A 23,906-nucleotide genomic window follows, 5' to 3' on the forward strand; every position below is an offset into this window, starting at 1 on the left:
ACCGAGGGCTTGGGGACCTCCCAATGTCATGGGCTCTGGGGCTAAAGTGAACATATCAATTGTTATATAAAGAGACCGAGTAAAAATTAGCGACGTGGGTTGCAGTTTGAAAGATCATCTGTGTCACAGTGACAAGAACAGGAAAGGGAGTGTGAGGACTGAGGTGGGGGTGATCCATGGATCACAAGGAAAGCCTGCAAGTGACTCTCTCACATTAACACAAAGTTGAAACCTTGCCTCGTCAGGTCAAGAGTCAACTGGTAAAGGAATGGAATACGTTACAATTCTTTCCTTTGAGAATGGAGCAATTATCTTTCATTTTGAGGCCTTGCTGGGGACAATTGCAATAATCATTGCTCCCATTGATTTTGTAATACCTTTAATTTGCACTTTCTCAACATGCCATTTGCCTTCCAAAAATGTAGACCGAAAATTACTGCCTTAAGCAATCATAGAGTGTTACATTTCCCACCGAATTGTCACTAAATAAGGAACTTAACAGTTTGGCATGAAGTTTCCATTTCATAACCACATTCCATTGTTAGTTCTTAAAGTGAGTACTTTGCAGCTGCCAATTTCTCACATTGAAATGTAAACGTGTGAGAACATCAGCTGTGATGTGGGAGAGAAGTTGTTTTATGTGTTGCAGGAATGGGTTAGTTTTGTGGTGGCTTACTGACAGAACTCCACTCACAGTGTGGTATTGTCACTCTGGCTTTGTAACCGGATCCATTCGCATTAGTCAGGGTTCCTGACTCCACATTGCACCGTGTGACGGCATAGCATGAAGCTTTACTATGATGGATTTGAGGACACAGGAACACCTTCAATGAGGCTGAGCTATCCTTCTGACCTTCCTGATGGATTATCTGCTCAGAACTTTCACACAGGGAACACTGTCACTGGAGTCATTGTTAATTTTCAGACAATGTAGAAGCAGCCAATGATTGCAGAGGCAACTCAATTATCTGAAGCACACAGGCAGGGAGTATTTCGCTAGGTTAATTGAATGCCAGATAATTGAGGTTCCTCTGTACTACTTTGCCAAGTGAAAGTGGGTAATGCAAATGCTGAGATTACAGTCAAGATTAGAGTGGTGCTGGAAAAGCACAGCAGGTCAGGCAGCAACCGAGGAGCAGGAAAATCGACGTTTTGGGCAAAAACCCTTCATCATGAATGAGTTCATTCCCGATGAAGAGCTTTTATCCAAAACATTGATTTTCCCGCACCTCTGATTCTGCCTGACATACTCTGCTTTTCCAGCACCACTCTAATCTTGTCTCTACTTTGCCAGCACAACATCCAAGAGCTGCCACACAGGAGAAGTGCCAAAAAAAAATCGAATGATGAGCTCCATGGTCTGTCACTGTCTGAAACATAATACATCAGACATTAAGGCTGCCCCATCCCACCTTCACTGAACTTTGCAATCTGCTGCTGGAGGACTTGTGCTCTGAAGGATTGGGTAGTATTGTTGCTCCATCAGCAACCTACAGAGTTTATAAACAGAAAAGCCTTCCACTCAATAAATGTGCAAGTGATTTGTGACCATCAATGCTGAATCTGTGCCTGGGAGCGGCTATAGCTTTTACACAATGGGCAACTCACAGGATCTTGCTTCCACCCAAGTTTGTGAGCCATAAGAACAAGAAATTGGAGCAGGCCTAGCCCCTTCGAACCTGCCTCCGCCATTCAAGAAGATCATGGCTGATCTTTTCATGGCCTCAGCTCCACTTATCCATCCCCTCACCAGAACCCTTAATTCCTTTACTGTTCAAATATCTATCTATCTTTGCCTTAAAACATTCAATGAGGTAGCCTCAACTGATTCACTCCGCAGGGAATTCCACAGATTCACAACCCTATGGGTGAAGAAATTCCTCCTCAAATCAGTCCTCAATCTGCTCCCCCTTATTTTGAGGCTATGCCCCCTAGTTCCAAATACAGTGTGCATTGACGACTCGGATTTATGAGGGAGTTGGTGGGAATTATTAGATCCTACAGTGTGGAAGCAGGCTATTTGGTCCATCGAGTCCACACCAATCCTCCAAATAGCTTCCCACTCAGATGCGCCCTTCAACCCTGTGACCCTGCGTTTCCCATGGCTAATCCACTGACCCTGCATATCCTGGACACTATGGGTAGAGTTTAGAGAAACTCGCTCCCTGACTCCTCAAAGACTGACCACCATCTACAAAGCTCAAGTCAGGAGTGTGATGGAATACTCCCCACTTGCCTAGATGACTGCAGCTCCAAAAACATTCAAGAAGCTTGACACCATCTAGGACAAAGCAGCCTGCTGGATTGGGACTGCATCCACAAGTATCCACTCCCTCTATCACCGATACTCAGTAGCAGCAGTGTGTACTGTCTCCAAGATGCACTGCAGAAAACCACCAATGACCCTCAGACAGAACCTTCCAGACCCACAACTCCTTCCATCTAGAAGGACAAGGGCACATATGGGAATACCACCATCTTCAAGTTCCCCTCCAAGCCACTCACCATCCTGGCTTGGAAATATATTGCTGCTCCTTCACTGTCACTGGGTCAAAATCCTAGAATTCCCTCCCTATCAGTATTGTGGGTCAACCCACAGCAGGTGGACTGCAGCGGTTCAAGAAGGCAACTCACTTCCTTCTCAAGGGGCAACTAGGGATGGGCAATAAATGCTGGCCCAGCCAGCACTGCCCACATCTTACAAATGAATAAATAAATAAAAACTTGGCTGATCCACCTAACCTGTACATCTTTGGACTGTGGGAGGAAACCGGAGCACCCGGAGCAAATCCACGCAGTCACGGGGAGAAGATGCAAACTCCAGGTGCACTGCACATAGCAGACTGATGGAGAACACACTGCATTGACTCCAATGCACTGCAATTACTGAAGGTAAGATAAAGACCTTTATAATGGAATAACACGTTGTGATATCACCTAACTGTTTTAGAGAAACACTGCCCTTTCTGGGTCTGTGCACCAAGGCAACACAGGTGTTTTCCTCTCTCTTGTCTCGTGTATAAATACATTCAACGTTACAACTGATCACATCAGTAATACCTTACAATCCTCAGTACACCTCCAATTCATTTTTCTGCATTAATGATTATACTATTAGAAGAATGTGAATATTGCAAATGAATTGTCTTTTTTATGACAGCTAATACAGATTATTGATGTTACATCAAGACTTACCACACCATATGTTCTTTCTCTCTCTTTTTCCGATTCTCTTCAACTCCACAGGGGCCAGTATCCTGTCACCATGTCACCCTTTATTTACAGGTGCACAGTACTTGGTGCTCGTCTATCTTCCTTAGAGACAGTTCTCAGAGTGAACAGAACCTCTTGCATTCCTGCTCATGTCTGTCAGCCAGGGTTCCCTGATTGGACCAGGGTAACAGTCCCAGTCAGGGATCTCATATTCTATGAGGTCCACCTGGCTGATCTCGTTACAATCACTGTCCTCTCTCCCTCTAGACTCACTTGGAGCATTTTCACACTGGGTCCGGGGGTTCCTGTCGCTCTGCCTCAGATATGGGCAACGTGTACCAGACTGTGGCTTTTCTCTTGTGCCCAGAGAATTTTGGAAGAAATTCATCCTCTGCTTCAGGTGGTAAAAGCATTGAGACTGAGACAACTGCCGTGTCTATCTCAGACGTCGAGGTATCTTTGGACAAATGGTAAAATGCATGAGTTCTGACAACCTTTCTGGCTGTTCTGAGGGACTGGGAATGTTTTCTCCTGCCCTGTTTGTGAGTTTACAGCTTTCACCTGGTCCATATGTTTATTCAGGCCCACCTTACCGACCTGAACTTGATGTGTCACGGGACCTGACCTCATGCTGACCACCCTCTTCTCTATGCAGGGCCATTTCCACGGGTTCAGCACCAAACGTCATCCCCTGAAGTAAACTGCCTCTCTCAAGCTTAGAGGAATCTTGTGTCCGACGTTGACATTCCTGATGCTATTTTGCCCTCCTCTCCAGGTCTGGGAAAATCAGATTTAACCTCTCTCTCCTCCCCATTGGTAACTCTGCTAGAGCTATGTTTGTAGTTGCATGGTCCAATAATCAAATAGGAACCTGGGCAGCTTGATTAGAATCCCTACAGTGGGGAAATAGGCCCTTCAGCCCTACAAGTCCACACTGACCCTCTGAATAGTAACACGTTCAGACCCATTCCCCTATCCTTTATTTACCCCTGACTAATGCACCAAATACTATTGGCAATTTAGCATGGCCAAGCCACCCAAACCTGCACATCTTTGGATTTTGGGAGGAAACCAGAGCACCTGGAGGAAACCCACGCAGACACGGTGAGAATGTAAAAATACCACACAGACAGTCGCCTGAGGCTGGAATCGAACCCAGGTCCTTGATGTGGAAAGGCAGCAGTACTAACCTTTGAGTCGCTGTGCTGCCGTTTCTAGTGAAGCTGTCGGCTGTTTCTTTAAGCCTGCCTTCAAAGTTAGGACCACTCTTTTTGACAGCTCATTGGATGATGGATGGTATGGAGCTGTCTTTACATATCAGGTACCATTCGACTTTAGAAAATACTCAACTTCCTTGCTGGTAAATGCTGGCCCATTGTCCATCATTTTTGGGACCATACGTATTGCAAAAGATACTCACAGCATTTTTTTAATCACCAACCTAGAGTTTGATGAATGCACTCTGTGCACTTCCAACCACAGTGAGTGGGCATCCACAATGACTCAGAACATTGAGCCCATAGAAGTGCTGGCATAGTCAATGTATTTCCGAGTCCAGGGTTTGCCCAGCCATCCCTATGAATGTGAGGGAGCTTCTGAAAGTCAGTTTCTGTCCTTGTTATCACTCTAGGCACAGGGAAGTTTAACGGACTCTTCCAGGGGAGGGATCACCAAAGATGTATCCACCAGCAGAAGGCAGCTAAAGGCTTCCGCATTTGCCACTTGGTCTTGAATACTAGACAATATTCCAAACGGTAATTGTACACACTTAGAATGAGAGCCACTGCTGAATTTGACCTGAAGCTATGGGTGGTACTGCCTTGTTCTCTTGGTGTTGCCCTGGCAGGGATTTGTGCTCAGTTACTATTACAAACATACGTTCATCAAGTTACTGATGGAACTTTCTCACAGCCAGCCCTTCCTTCTCTACCTGGGCACATTTGAACTCTGCATCAACCAAAGTCCTGGAAGATGCACTATTGGGCGTTCCTCTCTGTTGGGCCATCTGTGAGGTGAGGTGAAGGGAGGATCGCATGTCAGCACGGCATCTCGCTTGGGATCATAAAGAACCACCACCTTAGACAATGATCCCTGCTTTTTCACTTCCCTAAAGGCTATGTCTTGGCCACGAGAACATTTCTAAGGCTGACCCTTTTTCAATCGGAAGTGTAAGGGTGTCAGGATGGAGGCAAGGCTACACAATGTATTTTCCATAATAATTCATCAATCCAAGGATAGGCCTCAGCTGCGTTACAGCAGTGGGAGCCAGGACACCTTCCATCGTCCTCACTTTATCTTCCAACGGGTGTAACCTGATCTCATCGACTCTGTAGCCCACGTAGATCACTTCCAGTGCCTGGAGCACTCATTGTTCCCTTCTAATCCTTAAGCCCACTTTGGAGAAACATCTAACCAGAATGTTCAGTTCTCCACGTGCTCTTTGTTGGTCTTCCCTGTTATTGGCAGGTCATCTGGGTAAATGGGCGAGCCCTTCTAAAATGTTCTCCATGATCCATTGGAAAAGGGCACAGGCGGGTGATACACAAATGGCCGCCTTGTGCATTGGTACAAACCCTCCTGGGTATTAATTGTAACACACTTCTGGGAATCCTCATCTAACCGCAACTGCACATACACCCAGCTCACGCCTAGCTTCAGGAAGGACAGCACCCATGAACCCCCCACACCTCACTGACACCCCCCCCCCCCAGCCAACCCCAATGTGTGTAACTCCTCTATGTGAGAAATTGGGCATTGATCCAGCTGTGAGAAATGATTTAATATTTGCTTTAAAATCCCTTCCAAGTCAAACTGACCCATCAGGCTTCGCAATCAGTGGGACTGGTGCTGTCCAATCCTCAAACTGGACTGGTTTGATGATTCCTTCACATTCCAGCCTCCTGACATCTGTCTCTCCTTTTGCCCCGAAGGCAAATGGCACTGGGTGGGACTTGGAGGATCACGGGATTGCTCCTGGTCAACGTGCAAGTTGGCCTTGACTCCTTTGATAGTTCCTATACCCTCCTGAAAATCTTCCAGATATTTATTTAGGACTTCACTCAGGCAGCCATTTTCTAATCAAAACATGTTGAGTCAATCAAGATGAATCTTTCTCAATCAATTTCACCCCATCAGGATTGGGCTGAACTTTTAGTGTAATCAGTTCGATCTAAACCAGCTGCTTCTCACAAGAGACCGGAACCGAAGGTGTACCCTGAGTCTGTTGAGGTTCCTCAGTAAAGGTCCACAGTCTGGCTGAGGTCCTGTGCAAATGTAAGAATTGGAGCCCAGAGCAAATTTTGTTCAAGATTGGTTTTGTGATCACTGATACAATCTCCATTAGTATTGGGGACCATTTAACCAGATGTTTATTTTGATTGGTTCTGGTTTGGATGTTGCTGAGCAGTTTAACTGTTCCAAACCTTGTGTAGATATACTTTCCAGGGTGTGCACTCTCCTGTATACTGGCCTGTGAGTTCCCTTATTCCATTCGGGTCGAGTTGGATTCTTTTGCTGTCTCAAGTCTGCATTCTGGAGCAAATATGGTTTGCCCGCCCAGATTCTGAAGCAAATTTTATCCATTTGGCTGAACCTTGGCTTTGTTTTGGGGTGTTGCTGTGGGCTGATCTCGAGTCCCTCTGTTCAAGATAAGTCGTGAGGGAGACTGTACAACTGCCTTCACTCAGGAGGTGTTCCCCAAGCTCAGTCAGACTGGTGAGGGTGACCACTTCCACCGACATACCCTGTAACACATACACTCCACTTGCTGCATTTTCCAATGATAAAGACCGTTGTAGTGCCTGTCTGATGTCCAGTTGGGCTTCAGTTAATAATTATATAATTAATTCCATAAACCAAACGGTCTCTCGGTGTCTCACAAAGTGTTAAACCAAATTCACAAGGCTCTGCCAGTCGTCTTAGCCTCATCAAAAATCGCGATACAATTCCCCCAGTTCTCAAACAGCCGAATAAAACTGATAACATGACCGAATTAGAGGAGGTTTGGGGTCATAATATTCCTTAGCTAAATCTATCAACTCTTGAAAGGTTTTAGTGTCTGGTGCCTCAGGGAAAGTAAGGCTCCTAAAAACTGAAAAGGCTGCGGGTCCACAAGCTGTCAGGAGAATTACTCATTGTTTTTCATCTGCCCCAATGTGATTTGCCTGGAATAAAAAGAACACATTCTTTCCACATACTTCGAGAGCAGGATGGAACAAGTCAAGCTTCCCAAATAACAATGTGATGCCAGAAATGCCTATTCCAACTCAGAGACGACTGTTGCGAGCAATCATCTTCAGCAGCGTATCATTTTCTCTCTCATCGCCACTGCAAAAACTCCACAGAGGCCAGTATCCCAACACCAAGTCACCCTGTATTTACACTTGAGAGTCCTTGACACTGTCCAGCTCCCTCAGAGCCAGCTCTCAGAGTGAACAGAACCTCTGACACTCCTGTTTCTATTTGTCAGCCAGGGCTCCCTGATTGGACCAGGTTAACATTCCCAATCAGGGAACTCACATTCTGTGTGGTCACCTGGCTGACCTGGTTTCAATCACTACATCCCTCCCCCACCTTTGTCTTTCATCTTCTGATTCAATGATCAAAGCCCATGGGAAAAGGTGAATTGGGGGGCTGGGGGAGGGAGGGGGGAGTGTAGACAAGGTTTGAGAAAGGAGAGGGTGAACATCTCTCAGGGGCAATAAGGTAATCACAGAACAAACTCAATCAAAACAATGTTTTGAAAAAAACACATTGTTACTCACATTGGACTTGAATTTCCAAAGTTTTTGACGTGTTACTTCCAACATGATTTGCTGCTGTACAACTGTAGAACCCAGAGTGGCTGCTTGTAATACTCTGGAAGGATAGAGTTCCTTTTGAGCCATTAATAAGTCTTGTCTCACCACTTTCTTCCTCCCTCTTATGCCAGCTGTACATAGCTTCAGGATTACTGTTACTGGTGCACATCAAGGAGAGCTGATTACCTTCTCTGATTGTTAATTCTGATCCTTTATCTCCTCGGATTGTTACATTTTTGGGTGCATCTGAAAGTGAAAGATAATTTGTGGACTTATAACAGATATTATGGAGAACAGCACAAATAGAATTGGCCATTACTAAGTTACATGTTGTCTGCCATATTTCATAATCCCCACAGGAAGTGGGTCAACCTTTACCTATTTATGTCAGAATTAGGATATTCAATTGTATCTTACATATCGGTTGATAGAATGATAGGTTGATGTAGCTCAGCTACAGCCATGAAGCCTGTGCTGCACGATCTGTGTAACCAATCTCACTGCACTGCTCATTCCAGTTAAACCTACCAATCCTTTCTCATCTACAACATTTGTTGAGTTATTTTTTGAACCTTTTCTGGTGAACCTGCTTCTACAGGCATTTCAGATCATAATAACTTGCTGTGTACGTGGGAGTGTCTGCCTGTTCCTGCTCTTTTTAGATTAGATTAGATTCCCTACAGAGTACGTTTGCAAACCTCCAGTCTTCCGGCACCTCACCTGTGACTATCGATGATACAAATATCTCAGCAAGACCCTCCAAAGAGTAGCTACACCGATCCATTTCTCTGTGTGGACCCCTGACTAATGCACCTAGCCCATACATCCCTGGACATTATGGACAATTTAGCATGGCTGAATCACCCCAACCTGCACATCTTTGGACTGTGGGAGGAAACCCACGCAGACATGGGGAGAATGTGCAAACTCCACATCGACAGTTACTGAGGGGGGAATCGAACCCGGGTCTCTGGTGCTGTGAGGCAGCCAATGCCACCGACTCGATCACCATGCCGCCCAGCCACCATGCCACCCTGTAAATCCGTATTTTTTTATTTACCAATCTTTCTGCCTCGGGGAACACAATCTTTGTGTTCACTACCAAATCCTTCATGATCTTGAATATTTCTCTCAAATCTCACCTCAATGTTCTTTGGTGTAAGGACTTTGGTCCAAAGGGTTTTTAGAAATATATTAAGGACAAAAGGGTAACGAGGGAGAGAATAGGGCCCCTCAAAGATCAGAGCTGAAAATGTGTTGCTGGAAAAGCGCATCAGGTCAGGCAGCATCCAAGGAGCAGGAGAGTCGACGTTTCGGGCATGTGCCCTTTTTCAGGAATCCTGAAGAAGGGCTCATGCCCGAAACGTCGACTTTCCTGCTCCTTGGATGCTGCCTGACCTGCTGTGCTTTTCCAGCAACACATTTTCAGCTCTGATCTCCAGCATCTGCAGTCCTCACTTTCCCCTCAAAAATCAGCAAGGCAGCCTTTGTGTGGAGCCTCAGAAAATGGGGGAGACACTAAATGAATATTTTGTATCAGTATTTACTGTGGAAAAGGACATGGAAGATATAGACTGTAGGGAAATAGATGGTGACATCTTGCAAAATGTCCAGATTAGAGAGGAGGAAATGCCGGATGTCTTGAAACAGTTTAAAGTGGATAACTCCCCAGGAACTGATCAGGTGTACCCGAAAACTCTGTGGGAAGCTGGAGAAGTGATTGCTGGGCCTCTTGCTGAGACATTTGTAAACTGGAGGTTGGCAAACGTGGTGCCACTGTTGAAAAGGTCAGTAAAGACAAACCAGGGAACTATAGACTGGTGAGCCTGAACTCAATGGTGGGCAAGTTGTTGGAAGGAATCCTGAGGGACAGGATGTACATGTATTTGGAAAGGCAAGGACTGATTAGGGATAGTCAACATGGCTTTGTGCGTGGGAAAGCATGAGTCACAAACTTTATTGAGTTTTTTTAAGAAGAAACACAGAAGATTGATGAGGGCAGAGCAGTAGATGTGATCAGTAAGGCGTTTGGCAAGGTTCCTCATGGGAGATTGATTAGCAAGGCTAGATCTCATGGAATACCGGGAGAACTAGCCATTTGGATACAGAACTGGCTCAAAGGTAGAAGACAGAGGGTGGTGGTGGTGAAGGGTTGTTTTTCAGACTGGAGGTCTGTGACCAGTGGAGTACCACAAGGATTGGTGCTGGGTCCACTACTTTTTGTAATTTACATAAATGATTTGGATGCGAGCATAAGAGGTGCAGTTAGTAAGTTTGTAGATGACACCAAAATTGGAGGTGCAGTGGACAGCGAAGAGGGCTACCTCAGATTACAACAGGATCTGGACCAGATGGGCCAATGGGCTGAGAAATTGCAAATGGAGTTTAATTCAGATAAAAGTGAGGTGCTGCATTTTGGGAAAGCAAATCTTAGTAGGGCTTATACACTTAATGGTAAGGTCCTAGGGAGTGTTGCTGAACAAAGAGACCTTGGAGTGCAGCTTCATAGCTCCTTGAAAGTGGAGTTGCAGGGAGATAGGATAGTGATGAAGGTGTTTGATATGTTTTCTTTTATTGGTCAGAGTATTGAGTACAGGAGTTGGGAGGTCATATTGCAGCTGTACAGGACATTGGTTAGGCCAATGTTGGAATATTGTGTGCAATTCTGCTCTCCTTCCTATCGGAAAGATGTTGTGAAACTTGAATGGGTTCAGAAAGTATTTACCAGGATGTTGCCAGGGTTGGAGGATCTGAGCTACAGGGAAAGGCTGAACAGGCTGGGGCTGTTTTCCCTAGAGCGTCGGAGGCTAAGGGGTGACCTTATAGAGGTTTACAAAATTATGAGGGGCATGGATCGGATAAATAGACAAAGTCTTTTCTCTGGGGTGGGGCAGTCCAGAACTAGAGGGCATAGGTTTAGGGTGAGAGGGGAAAGATATAAAAGAGACCTAAGGGGCAACATTTTCAAGCAGAGGGTGGTACGTGTATGGAAAGAGCTGCCAGAAGATATGGTGGAAGCTGGTACATTGCAACATTTAAGAGGCATTTGGATGGGTATATGAACAGGAAGGGTTTGGAGGGATACAGGCCGGGTGCTGGCAGGTGGGACTAGTTTGGGTTGGGATATCTGGTGGGCATGGACAAGTTGGACTGAAGGGTCTGTTTCCATGCTGTACATCTCTATGACTCTGTTACTCTATGACTACAGCTCCAAAATCTTTTGCCTTGTTCAATTTATCTCTCACCCTGTCTATCTTTATCAAAGTCATTAAAGTATTTCAAAGGAGCAGATATCCTATCATCCCATGAAAGATTAAAAGCACACCCCTGTGCAGTCTAAGAAACAGCACTTCATGCCATTGTTGTTATATATATTTATCTAATCTACCTGTTGTGTGATGTTGTTACACACCGCTGGAGCAGGTGGGACTTGAACACAGGTCTCTCTGGTCTAGGGGGAGGGACACTACCACTGCATTGTAAGAAGGCCCTTTTTAAAATTTAACCTGTTTTCAAATCAGCGATATTATTACCTACCTCTGGAGCTGATAGGACTTAAACCTGGGTCTCCTGATGCAGAGGTAGGGACACTGCCACCACACCACAAAAGGAGTCACCACTGTTGGCATATAAGGGTCACAGGGTAGCATTAATTGTCCATCCCTAATTGGCTCAATCGAGTCTCTTCAACAATTGGAGTTCATCTACACAGCAAGAAGTTCAAGGATTTTTGCAAAGTGACTGTGAGGGGACAGGGCAGGCTGCTGTGCGAAATGGAGGGGAACTTGCAGTTGGCGGTGTTTCGGCTCATCTGTGTTCTGAGGATCCAAAAGTTAACTCTGATTTCTCTCTGTAGTTGCTGCCAGGCTTGCTGAGATTTCCCAGCAATTTCTGCTTTTGTTACCATTCATCTGTCCTTGTTTATCTTTTCAATTGATGTCTCATGTTTGGAAAGTACTTTTACCAAATCCGTTTTACACATATCATGCCGTGGAGGCAAGCAGTGAGTGATCCTAAATCATTTAATTAAAACCATACCCTCTTAACTTTTCTTTAAAACTGCACCCTTTCTAGGCCAACAATATGGATGCCACTGATCACATGATGCCAGTTGACTACAATTTCTGGAAAGCTCCAACCTGCAATTACCATGACAACAAACATGAACTAACCATCCAGGGAATGTGACCCTCTTTGTATTGTATGACTAGTCCAACACAAATGGCTTATCGGTGTGATGTCTACCCCAGCCAATCCCAAACAAAGAGGACCATCAAACCCCATCAGTGTTTAAATTAATGTAGATATCACCTTAGCTATTTCTATACATCAATGGCTTCTCATGTGGGTTCGATTCCCACCTCAGGCGACTGACTGTGTGGAGTTTGCACCCGTGTCTGCGTGGGTTTCCTCCGCGTGCTCCGGTTTCCTCCCACAGTCCAAAGATGTGCGGGTCAGGTGAATTGGCCATGCTAAATTGCCCGTAGTGTTAGGTAAGGGGTATATGTAGGGGTATGGGTGCGTTGCGCTTCGGCGGGTCGGTGTGGACTTGTTGGGCCGAAGGCCTGTTTCCACACTGTAAGTAATCTAATCTAATCTAATTAAAACCATGTCACTGATTATGTATCAGCCCATAAGGCTGCAGTTACATGACTGAAAGTGCTGGTTTGTTTGAATTGGTTTTAACTACACAGCTTTGACATTTGGGGCTCAGTCAAGCTCAAAACAGCTTAAGATTAAGCAGAGTTGGAAAGTATGGCATTGGGAAAGCAGGTAGGTCAGGCAGCATCTGAGGAACAAGAGTCAACGTTTCGGGCGTAAGAGTAAACAGCTCCAAAATTAACAAAAATCGTGATCCCTGAATCTTTTAAATGTTGATTTCTGAAAGGAAAACTATTTCACTTGCACAGTGTCTTAATTTCCAGTTTATAACAATAACACTTTTGCCAACAATTCAACTCAGGTCCAATGAAAAAAACAGAAAGACCATCACTGGACACTGACCTACTGGGCTTTCTAACTTAGATGAACTAATTCTGATATCTTTATTTTAAATAATTGTAACAACTCTTCTTTCCTTCCTCTTTCCTTTCTTTGTTGAATGCGTGTACGTGTGAATGTGTTGCAAACCAATTTCCATGGGTTTTGTTGCAGACATAAACCTTGCATCTTTTTCACCCTCAATAGTTTGCTGTCAATCCTCAGGTTGGACTGAAGGGTCTATTTCCATGCTGTACAGCTCTATGATTCAATGACTCCATGTTAAATTAGACTCCCTGTGTTGTAGGGATGCGCACCACAAACAATTCTTCAACGGGAAAAGCAAGTAAATGAGTAAAGTTTGTAAAGTCAACTCCTGTCACAGAAAGGAGGACAGTAAGAGTAATTTATTTTAGGTCTCCTTCTTTTCTTTATCACACTATATCAAAGTGAAAACAGGACTGTTGGACTATAACCTGGTGTTGTGCGATTTTTAACTTTGTCCACCCCGGTCCCAACACTGGCTCATCCAATCACATTACATCAATGCACTTCATCAGCATTTTATAAACAACCTCATTCAACCCAATGAAGCAAGATTGCAATTAAAAATTCCAGGCTGATTGCCATTTATTCATTTCTTAGTCTATCATTTTTTTTGCTGGATTATTATCTCTGAGAAATCCCTGCAAACTGACTGACTTGTATTTGGCAGCTGCCCTCCTTCTGAAATGGGAGGAACCATTTCCAACCATTCAATCCTCTGACGCCTGTCCCATATGCAAGGGTGGCTGGAAATTCTGGGACATAAATAATAAATAAGGGTGGATCTCAGCTGGAATTGGTGACTTTCCTTTGGATTTCTGTTCAGAGAAAGGATGCTGTGCAGTTTTGAGCCAATATGGTAAAAAGCTAGAAACAGTGGTTCAAAGTGACTTGGAGGTGCAGGTACATAAATCATTAAACTGTCACAAAGTGGTGCAGAAACTAATCAAAAAGGCTAATAGGATACAAGGCCCTCATAGCAGGAGCACTGACAGACAACAACATAGATGTCAAGCTTCAGCATTGCAAGCTTGAGGAGAGACAATGGACTAATGGCATTAACAATGGGTTGCGAATCCAAAGACCCAGGTAATGCTCTGAGGGCCTCTGTTCAAACCTGGCTGTGGGAGATGGTTGGATTTGATTTTTAACAATAATCTCGGAAATTCCAGTCCAATGATGACTGTGAAGCCATTGCTGATTGGCAGGAAAATCTCACCTGTGTCACCAACGTCCTTGAAAGAAGGAAGCTTCTGGCCTCCATATGACCCCAAACCCACAGCGATACGGTTGACTCTTAAGTGATGTCTGGTCTAGCCAGCAATGCTTGTGTCCTGTGTTTTTTTTTACACAAAAGCTATAATGCACTGAGCAGGACTTGCTACAACCTTGGCAATGACATTCAGACTTCAAAGGGAGTGCACTTCTGATGCATTCAGAATAGCACCTGGACTCCAAGGGTTATCGGATAAGATTATCCAAACTAACATCACTTTCTCTAAAATTTAATTCACTTCAATCACTTGGTTCACTCTCAACTGCCCTCTGGGCAATTAGGGATGGGCAATAAATGTTAGCCTGCTCAGTGACATCCTCATCCTCTAAATTAGTAAAATAAAATCAAACTGAGTGATACGATTGAAGATTCCATGTCATTAAGACAAATAGATAGCAGAGATAAAAACTATTTCTGGTGTTTGAGGAATATTGGACTGGGGGTTAAAGTTTAAAATATAGCCCAACTTATCAAGTAGGTGGGCAGAACTATCCCCCACCCAGTGTGACAAGAGCAATGGCAGGTTTGGTGATAAAATAGAGTGAGATTTGAAAAATAATCAGATTGTCAACGCTGAGAAAAGATTTCCTGATCTTTTCCCCTTAAGCCTGAAATGGTGATTTCAGAATCTCACACTTGAATGACAATTACTTGTTCCCTTTCCTCATGCTTTTGTAACTCATTCAAGCCAACTTATTCCCTTCCCTGTTTACATCTCATTTCCATTTTGCCTCTTTATTGGGAGACCAGATCCCAGCAATTCCTCACAGGTGAACTGTCTGGGTACCTAGTGTCTTCAGCCCACTGAGTGCTGATCCTGGTCAGCATCCAACTGCTTCTCCGTAACATTGTCCCCTTATGTTCCATGGCCACTATCCTCATCAATACAAATCAGCATTGGTAAACCACCAGCCTCAGCCCATCTTCATGGCTGCTTTCAGACCAACTTAGACACCATTCAGCTCTTCATCACTTCCACAGACACCTGAGACTAATCAGGAAGGCAAACTTTGGTATTTGAGACTATGCCCCCTCATTCTAGTTTTACCCGCCAGTGGAAACAACCTCCCTGTTTCGATCTTAGTGATTCTCTTCATCATTTTATGTGTTTCCATAAAACTGCACCCTCATTTTTCTAAATTCCAATGAATATGATCCCAGTCTACTCAATCCCTCCTCATAATCCGAACCCTCTCAACTCCAGAATCAATCTAGTGAACCTCCTCTGCACCCCCACCAGTTCCAGTACATCCTTTCACAAGTAAGGAGACCAAAACAGTACACAGTACCCCAGGAAAAACACAGCAGGTCAGGCAGTATCCGAGGAGCAGGAGAACTGACATTTCGGGCATAAGCCCTTCTTCAGGAAGAAGGGCTCATGCCTGAAACGTCGACTCTCCTGCTCCTTGGATGCTGCCTAACCTGCTGTGCTTTTCCAGCAACACATTTTCAGCTCCGATCTCCAGCATCCGCAGTCCTCACTTTCTCCTAGAACATTCAATGATTCTTGTGTAAGAGCACCCACTTCCCTCTGAGTGACATTTCCTGAACTCTCACGACGTTAAAAATATTCTGTTTCTTTTTACTTTTTCCTTCCAAAGTGGAAAAGTTTGCATTTCCCCATTTTATCTTCCATTTTCTATATTAGTGCCCCCTTAATGAACCTCCACTTCTCATTTCCAACTTGCCTGCATCCTTGAGCCTCAGACTTGCTGCTCAGGCAAACCCTGCTCTTGTATTCAATCATCCCTCACATGGACAGAGACGGAGGACAGAAAGTTAAAGACCTATTGCTGGCCAAGGATGCTGCTGATTTCTAACAGCTTCAACCAAAAATGTACTTTTCAGCATATTTCAGAACTAACCCCACCTTCATTTACTTCCCTGCAATTATCTGTAAAAATAAGTTTCAGAAGATGATTAGAAATAACAGCAAATTACTCCTGCAAATTGGAAGTAAAACAGAGTGCTGTAAATACTGAGTAGGTCCGACCACTGTCTCACACAAAGTAACCCTTGAGAGCTACCTTACCTCAATGGCTTCATAACGGAATTTATCTTATATGTGCAGTCTCAATCCACGTGATCTTAATTCTTTACAAGGGAAAAGAGGGTAATCCTATGTCCTGTACAGCTGCAACATGAACTCCCAACTCCTACATTCATTTCTACACAGGGAAATGAAGGTGTTGCAAAGTATAAGCAATAATGCAATGATTTGAACTCTCTCTTTTTCTCACATGACACTCTCTTTCACCTCTCACTCCCATTGGTCCAACATTAATATGATTCCTCCGTTAAGTTCCTCTACCTGTCTCTTCACGCGAGTGAAACCACGGACTACCAGACTCGGGAGATGTAATTGGAGCGGGGAGTTTCTCTGAGTATCCTGACCAACATTTACCCAACACCTAACACAAATGATCTCATCAATTGTCGCACTGCCTTCTGTGGGGCACTTGTACGTCTCCATCTCACAACTAGGCGAAAGTGAGGACTGCAGTTGCTGGAGATCAGAGTCTGCCAAGGAGCAGGAAGATTGATGCTGCCTGACCTGCAGTGCTTTTCCAGCACCACTCTAATCTAGACTTCATCTCACAACTGTTGAAAACTCTTAATTCAAAATGGTGAATCAATTGTGGAATTTGTTGGAACACCTTAAGGTTGTGGAATGTGTGATTTATAAAGATGAGGTTTGTTTGGCTACATAACCTTCTTGAAAAACAAACTTTGCTCAAATCTTTCTCTCGCATCTCCTTTGACTCAACAACCAGATTTTTCTTTCGCCTGCAGAAAGTGCCAGAGGAGATCTCTGACTGGAGACACGTCAGTGTGGTTATTGTAACAGGTGAGTTTGTTTCTAGCGAGGAACTTACATGATACATTGAGAGTGATGCTGGCTTCGTCAGAATATGCGAACGCACTGTAGGTGACTGAGCAATTGATGATCTTGTTGTGATCCTGATACGATGGGGTGAAACGGAGACAGCTGCTGAGTACTGTTGGATCTTTGCTGCATTGTTCTGCTGACTGGTCAGGTAGACCATACCACTTTAGACTGGGTTTTGTCTTTTCATCAATATTAGAGGAGGAACACTTCAAATTGGTCGTGACCCCTTCAACCAACTCTAAGGGTGAGATGACGGGTGTTCTTGGACGGGCTGCAGGATAATAGAAAGATAAGTGACAGATTTTAAGTTAGTTCATGCCTCCTCGATTATGAAATAAGTGAGAACATAGGCAGGTGACATTTGTACAAGACTGGGGTCTGTGCTGGGTCTCCTATTATTCATAATTGACAGAAATGACATACCTGGCTGTTTGGGGTTCAATCAGTAAGTTTACAGATGACACAAAAATTGGTCGGGCAGTTAACAATGAGGTTGAGTGTCTTGGGTGAGGAGCAGGTAAAGACAGGGTGGTCAGTTGGGAAGATAAGTGGCAGATGGAGTGAAAGGTGTGAAGTGATACACTTTGGAAGGATTAATTTGTCAAGAAGGTATTCAATGAGTGGCATGACATAAGGAAGTTCTGAGGAACAAAGGGGCCTCAGCATGTTTGCCCACAGGTCTCTGAAGTCAGAAGGGTATGTTAGGAGGGTGGTGAGAAAAGGCATAAAGGAGACTTCTCTTTATCAATCCAGGTATAGCATAGAATAGAATAGAATAGAATAGAATAGCGTTTGTTGTCACTTGTACCCAATGAATATAGTGGAAAGTTTGTATGTCACCACCTACAGTGTTGATTTAGATACAAAAGTACAGAGACACAGTTCAAGATTTGTTACAGAAATAAACATGCCCAGCATTACACAAAAGAGTTCAGTCCAGCAGACCACGCTGGCACTAGCTTCCAGTCCGAACCACGCCCTGGCTCCACATCACATGCCACACTGAAAGGCCCCTGCAGGAGGGCGGAAGATTGCGTTGCTGAGAGACCCCTGCAAGAAGAGGCTTCAGCACCAGGCTGGGATGTCGCTATGCCAATGCTGGGAGGCCGGGAGATCACTACGCCAACTCTGAGAGGCCACCGTACCAACACTGGGAGGCCAGAAGATTGGGAGGTTGTGAGGTCACCACGCCAACTCTGGGAAGCCAGGAGATTGACACACCAATGCTGGTAGGCCGGGAAGTTACCACGGCAATGCTGGTAGGCCGGGAAGTTACCACGCTCACTCTGGGATGCCGGGAGGTTGCCACGCCCATGCTGGGAGGCCGGGGCTGCCACCATGCCACGCAGGGAGGCCGCGTCACCAGGCTGGGGAGATCAGGAATCGTCATGGATACCGGGACTCAAAGAGGAAAAAAGGAGAGGAAGAAAGGAAAGCACGATGAGGATAAAAAACGAGACAAGAAAGAAGAAAAGGTGAAGAAAAACAGGCAGAGAGGATGGTCTCTGGCTGGAGTGTCCTACTCCAGAGCATTAGTGAGACCACCGCTAGAGTACTGTGTGTACTGTCTGGTTGCTACATGACAGGGGCTTTGTGATTGAACTGGAGAGAGTGCAGAGGACACTCACCAGGATGCTGCCTGGGATGGAAATCTAGGGTGTGAGGAGAGACTGGACAGGTTTGTTTTTATTGGAGCAGAGAAGACTAAGAAGGGATCTGATTGAGGTGTAGAAGATTATGAAGGATATTGACAGAGTGAATAAGGAGCAGTTGTTCCCCTCAGTTGAAGGCTCTGTCATGAGGGGACACAGGGTCAAGGTGAGGGGCAGTAGGTTTTGGGGGAGGTGGGGAAAGACCTTTTTACCCAGAGGCTGGTAATGGTTTGGAATGTGCTGCCTGGGAAGGTGATGGGGGGAGTTCCCCCACACCCTTTAAAAAGTACCTGGCTGAACACTTGGCACACCATAAAGTTTCAGGGTATGGGTCACACGCTGGTAAACAGGACTAGGTTGGAGGTCAAGTGTTTCTCACATGTCAGCGCAGACTCGATGGGCCGAAGAACCTCTCTGCACTCTATGATTCTATGATTCTATGAAAATAACTCTCAGGCAGGAATAATTACCGTAAACAATGAGCCGTAAGCCTGGCTTTCCTGTCCACTTGTTTTTATTTGCTATTATAAATCTGAAGCAGAAAATGTGATTGCGCTTTTTCTGAACATCTTTAATTCGAAGAGAACAGTTTTTCTGATCCAGATTTCCAATCCACTCTACATCAGGGTCCCGATTCGGATTGTTACTGTTGTATAGTTCTTCAGAACCTTCGAGGCATGGGTCTTTTAACCAAATGGCAATTATGTTGCGTGCAGGTTGCAGTGTACCAGGGTACCAGAAAGAACAGTTAAAGATCGCAGATGACCCTTCCAATGCAGGAAGAGGTCCTAGAACTGAAACACCCCATTCATTCGTAGACAAACATCCTGCGAAGGGAGTGGATAAAAGAAAAAAAGAAAATATTGATATCACTGAACTCAAACCCACTGTCAGCATTAAATCCAATTGGCTTTACATCATTTAATCATTTTCCACAATTTTATGGTGCATTTAATTCAAAGATAAAGACCAAGGAAATTGAAGCTCAATGGAAGTGCTCTTACCTCATTCCAACAGAAGGTCACGACAAAGATCTGAGAAAGATTTGAGCAAAAATGCCCCTTTTCTACAAGTGCTACATTGTTGTAGGGACAGTTTTTTGAATGAGAGCTAAGCCCTCAGTTAGACATTTAAAAAAGTCTCACAACAGTTACTTTCCCTGGAGCATGGGAGGCTGAGGGATTTCCTCATAGAGGTTTATAAAATCATGAGGGGCATAGATAAATTAAATAACAAGGGGAGTCCCAAACTAGAGGGCATAGGTTAAAGGTGAGAGAGGACAAGTTTAAAAGGGACCTAAGGGGCAATGTTTTCACACAGAGGGTGGTGCACGAATGGAATGAGCTACCAGAAGAAGTGGTGGAGGCCAATACAATTCCACCATTTAAAAGGCATCAGGCTGGGTATATGAATAGGAAGGGTTTAGAGCAATATGGGCCAAATGCTGGCAGTGGGACTAGATTAATTTAGGATATCTGGTCAGTATGGATGAATTGTACTGAAGGATCTGTTTCCGTGCTGTACATCTCTAGGAGTATATGAGGCTTTGAAGAGGAGAAGGGATCTCTACTTGGTGTCCTGGATCACTCATTAGACCCGAGAACTGATGTCTTGGTCGTTATGTCCTTATTGAGAATTGGGTCAGGAATCCAGGCCCCACCAGCTCACCCAGTACTTTCTGTCAATAGTTAGCTACTGGAGATGGGTAAAACTGTAAATTTAGATCAAGGTATTATGTCCGTAGTAAGCTTTATTGCTTAATCTTGCTTCTCGGTCACTTCCATTGACTTTGAACTCTTCCGCAGAAAAGGTATCTCAAATGGAAACATAATTGCAAAGCAAAAGACTGTACCTTATCAGTGAATTCGAATCACTCGATCAATGTCTTGTCAGTTATCATTGTTCAGAAACTGATTGGACCAGCCATGTAAACATTGGCTCCAAAAGAGGGTCAGAGAATTGAAACTTTGCGGTGAATAACAGTGGCTCCTAGAGCAGGTCAGAGGTTGGGAATACTATGGCAGGTAACTCACCTCCTGACTCCCCAAAGCCTGTCCACCATCTACAAAGCACAAGTCAGGAGTGTGATGGAATACTCCCCGCTGGCCTGGATGGGGGCAGCTCCAACAATACTCAAGATGCTTGTCACCATCCAGGACAAAGCAGCCGCTTGATTGGCACCACTTCCACAAGAATCCACCTCCATCACCAATGATCAGGAGCTGCAGTGTTTACTATCTGAGAGATACACTGTGGAAATTCACCAAAGATCCCCAGGCAGCATCTTCCAAATCATGACTACTTCCAACGAGAAGGACAATGGGAGCAGATACATGGGAACACGACCACATTCAAGTGCTCCTCCAAGCCACTGACCGTCCTGACATGGAAATGTATCACTCTTCCTTTACTGTTGCTGGGTCTAAAATTTGGAATTCCCTCCCTAATGGCATTGTGGGTCAGCAGGCAGCTCACCCCCACCTTCTTAAGGGGCAACTGGGGATGGGCAATAAATGCTGAGTCCAGCCAGTGACTCCCATATCCCACAAATGAATAAAAATAAACCTCTCTTCCTGTCTCCCCAAAGGTTATCCACCATCTACAAGGCACAAATCATGAGTTTGATGGAATACTCTCCACTCGCCTATCTGCGTGCAGACCCAATAGCATTCAGGCCACATTATGCATTCAATGCTTTTGTGTTCCTGGTCCAACATGGTATTATGATATAATGCATTTGGTTTTGCTTTTCCCTTGTAAATGACCTGTTGTTATATCAACTAGGAGAAAGTGAGGACTGTAGATGCTGGAGATCAGAGCTGAAAAATGTGTTGCTGGAAAAGCACAGCAGGTCAGGTCAGGAATCTGAAGAAGGGCTTATGCACGAAATGTCGATTCTCCTGTTCCGTGATGCTGCCTGACCTGCTGCACGTTTCCAGCAACACATTTTTCAGACTTGTTATTTTATGCCAGGCTTGAGTCTGTATGGCCAAATCAATCAATTTTCTCAGGTATTGCTTTAATACTGATCAAAGTTTGTGAGAAGATTTGTAGCTCGGGTGCTCGTTGTTGTGGTTCCGTTCGCCGAGCTGGGAATTTGTGTTGCAGACGTTTCGTCCCCTGTCTAGGTGACATCCTCAGTGCTTGGGAGCCTCCTGTGAAGCGCTTCTGTGTTGTTTCCTCCGGCATTTATAGTGGCTTGTCTCTGCCGCTTCTGGTTGTCAGTTCCAGCTCTCCACTTGAATATTGCCCATAATACTTTAATATGAGATTACATCAGCGAAGTCATACCTCATGTAAGATGAGGACAAGATCATTATACTCTAGTACGATGGACCAATTGCCCTTTTAATATTACTCTGTGGGATTTGAGTGAGCCTGACCAGCAAGTATTTATTGCTCATCCCCAAGTGCCCTTGTGAAAACAATAATCAGCTACATTCATGAACTGTTTCCATATACTGAATGGTTTTAGCATGCCCTTGCAACTTAAGAGATATTTCTAAGCAATCTGTTCAGAAATTTTACTGCACACCTCTGAAAGACTGTGAACCCAGGCTGCCTACTTCAGAGGTAGGGAACACTACCGTTTTGCTACAGACCCCCTGAATGGCAGTGTGTGTAATCCACTCTTCATTTGGCCACATATTATAGAACATAGACATAGAACATAGAAAAGTACAGCACAGAACCGGCCCTTTGGCCCACAATGGTGTGTCGAGATCTAATCCTAATGTAAAATATAATAACTTAACCCACACACCTCTCAACTCACTGCTCTCCATGTGCATGTCCAGCAGTCGCTTAAATGTCCCCAGTGACTCTGCCTCCACCACCACAGCTGGCAACCCATTCCATGCATTCACAACATTATGGAGGAAATTGCACTGTGAGCAGTGAATACATCATACCAAATACAAACAAGTGTAAGGAAATCACTCTTTGACCTGAAATTAGAGTCCGCACCTTGCAGTGCATGAAAGGAGGAGATAAAGGGACAGGAGTTGCATCTTCTTGCACAGATCAAGACGAGGTGTAATTGGTGCTGTTGGAGCGGTGACTGAGATTTGAGAAGTGGGATAAGGTATTACTGTGTGAATAGCTCCTTTGAGCAGAAAGCTCATTCCTGATGAAAGGCATATGCCTGAAACATCGACTGTCCTGCACCTTGGCTGCTTCCTGACCTGCTCTGCTTTTCCTGCACCACACTCTCGTCTCTGAATAGTTCTTTTGAAATACCAAAACTGAAGAGAAGGGAAGGTGAATTTGGTGGTAACATCATGCTGCATCTGTTTGGAGTAGTGGAAGATAGTCTATTGAATGTATATTCTGGTTGGTGTGTGGTGGCTCAGAGCCAATATGTCAGTATCCGTTTTAAGAGACATGGTCATGATATTGTCACTCTATCATAGCCTGTGGAGCCAAGGCATAAAGATCTCATACTCTGTTTTATGTGAGGTGCTGCTCTGTGTCTCTGTTGTAATCTCAAAGTGTAATGTTACCCTACAGATTTATATGCCTGTGTATGTAATGCATGCTCATAAAAGTAAACTGTAATAAATATCTGCTTCTTTCTCTAATACCATGGAGACAAGTGTACTCAAAAGTGGATTAAGAACAGGAAATGCTGGAGAGAATTTGTCAGATCTGGTAGCATCTGTGCAGAGAAACAACATTAGCATTTCAAATCCTGTTTAACTCCTTTTGTTCGTAAATCTTTCGCCAGATCTGCTGATTGACTTCAGCACTTTCTGTTTTTATTTAAAATCTACAGCGTATTTTGCTTTTAGTACACTGAAGGGTGACTTGATCGACTTTTCTAAGATGATGAATGGATAAAGTTGTGTCCCTCTTGATTGTTTGTTTTAACTGAATAGTTTCGGGACCATCATGATATGGAGTAATGCAAGGCTGGAACTAGGTTAGAAATCAAGATATGGTTCTTATTTGAGAAGAGTGGACCTATAGTATGGCCAGTTACACTGATGCACTATATTCTTTTAAGTGGAAAGATTGACCTATATCTGACAGGGGTGCTGATCGCTGCATAG

The 23,906-nt window shown here is 44.4% G+C and overlaps 1 protein-coding gene across 6 annotated transcripts in view; it reads right to left on the reverse strand.

Annotated features, from left to right (window-relative positions):
• The window catches only part of LOC132823139 (B-cell receptor CD22-like), a 79,629-nt gene that overhangs the window by 29,301 nt on the left and 26,422 nt on the right, over positions 1-23,906 (reverse strand). For all 6 annotated transcript variants that reach the window (XM_060836695.1, XM_060836697.1, XM_060836699.1 and 3 more), the window contains exons 3-5: positions 19,326-19,682; positions 17,190-17,474; positions 7,977-8,258 (exon numbers count right to left, since the gene is read on the reverse strand). In XM_060836695.1, the coding sequence (XP_060692678.1) occupies positions 7,977-8,258; positions 17,190-17,474; positions 19,326-19,682 (924 nt within the window). The remainder of the gene's footprint in view (positions 1-7,976; positions 8,259-17,189; positions 17,475-19,325; positions 19,683-23,906) is intronic.

The sequence above is a fragment of the Hemiscyllium ocellatum genome, chromosome 16 (genome assembly GCF_020745735.1).
Source record: "Hemiscyllium ocellatum isolate sHemOce1 chromosome 16, sHemOce1.pat.X.cur, whole genome shotgun sequence".
Lineage (NCBI taxonomy): Eukaryota > Metazoa > Chordata > Chondrichthyes > Orectolobiformes > Hemiscylliidae > Hemiscyllium > Hemiscyllium ocellatum.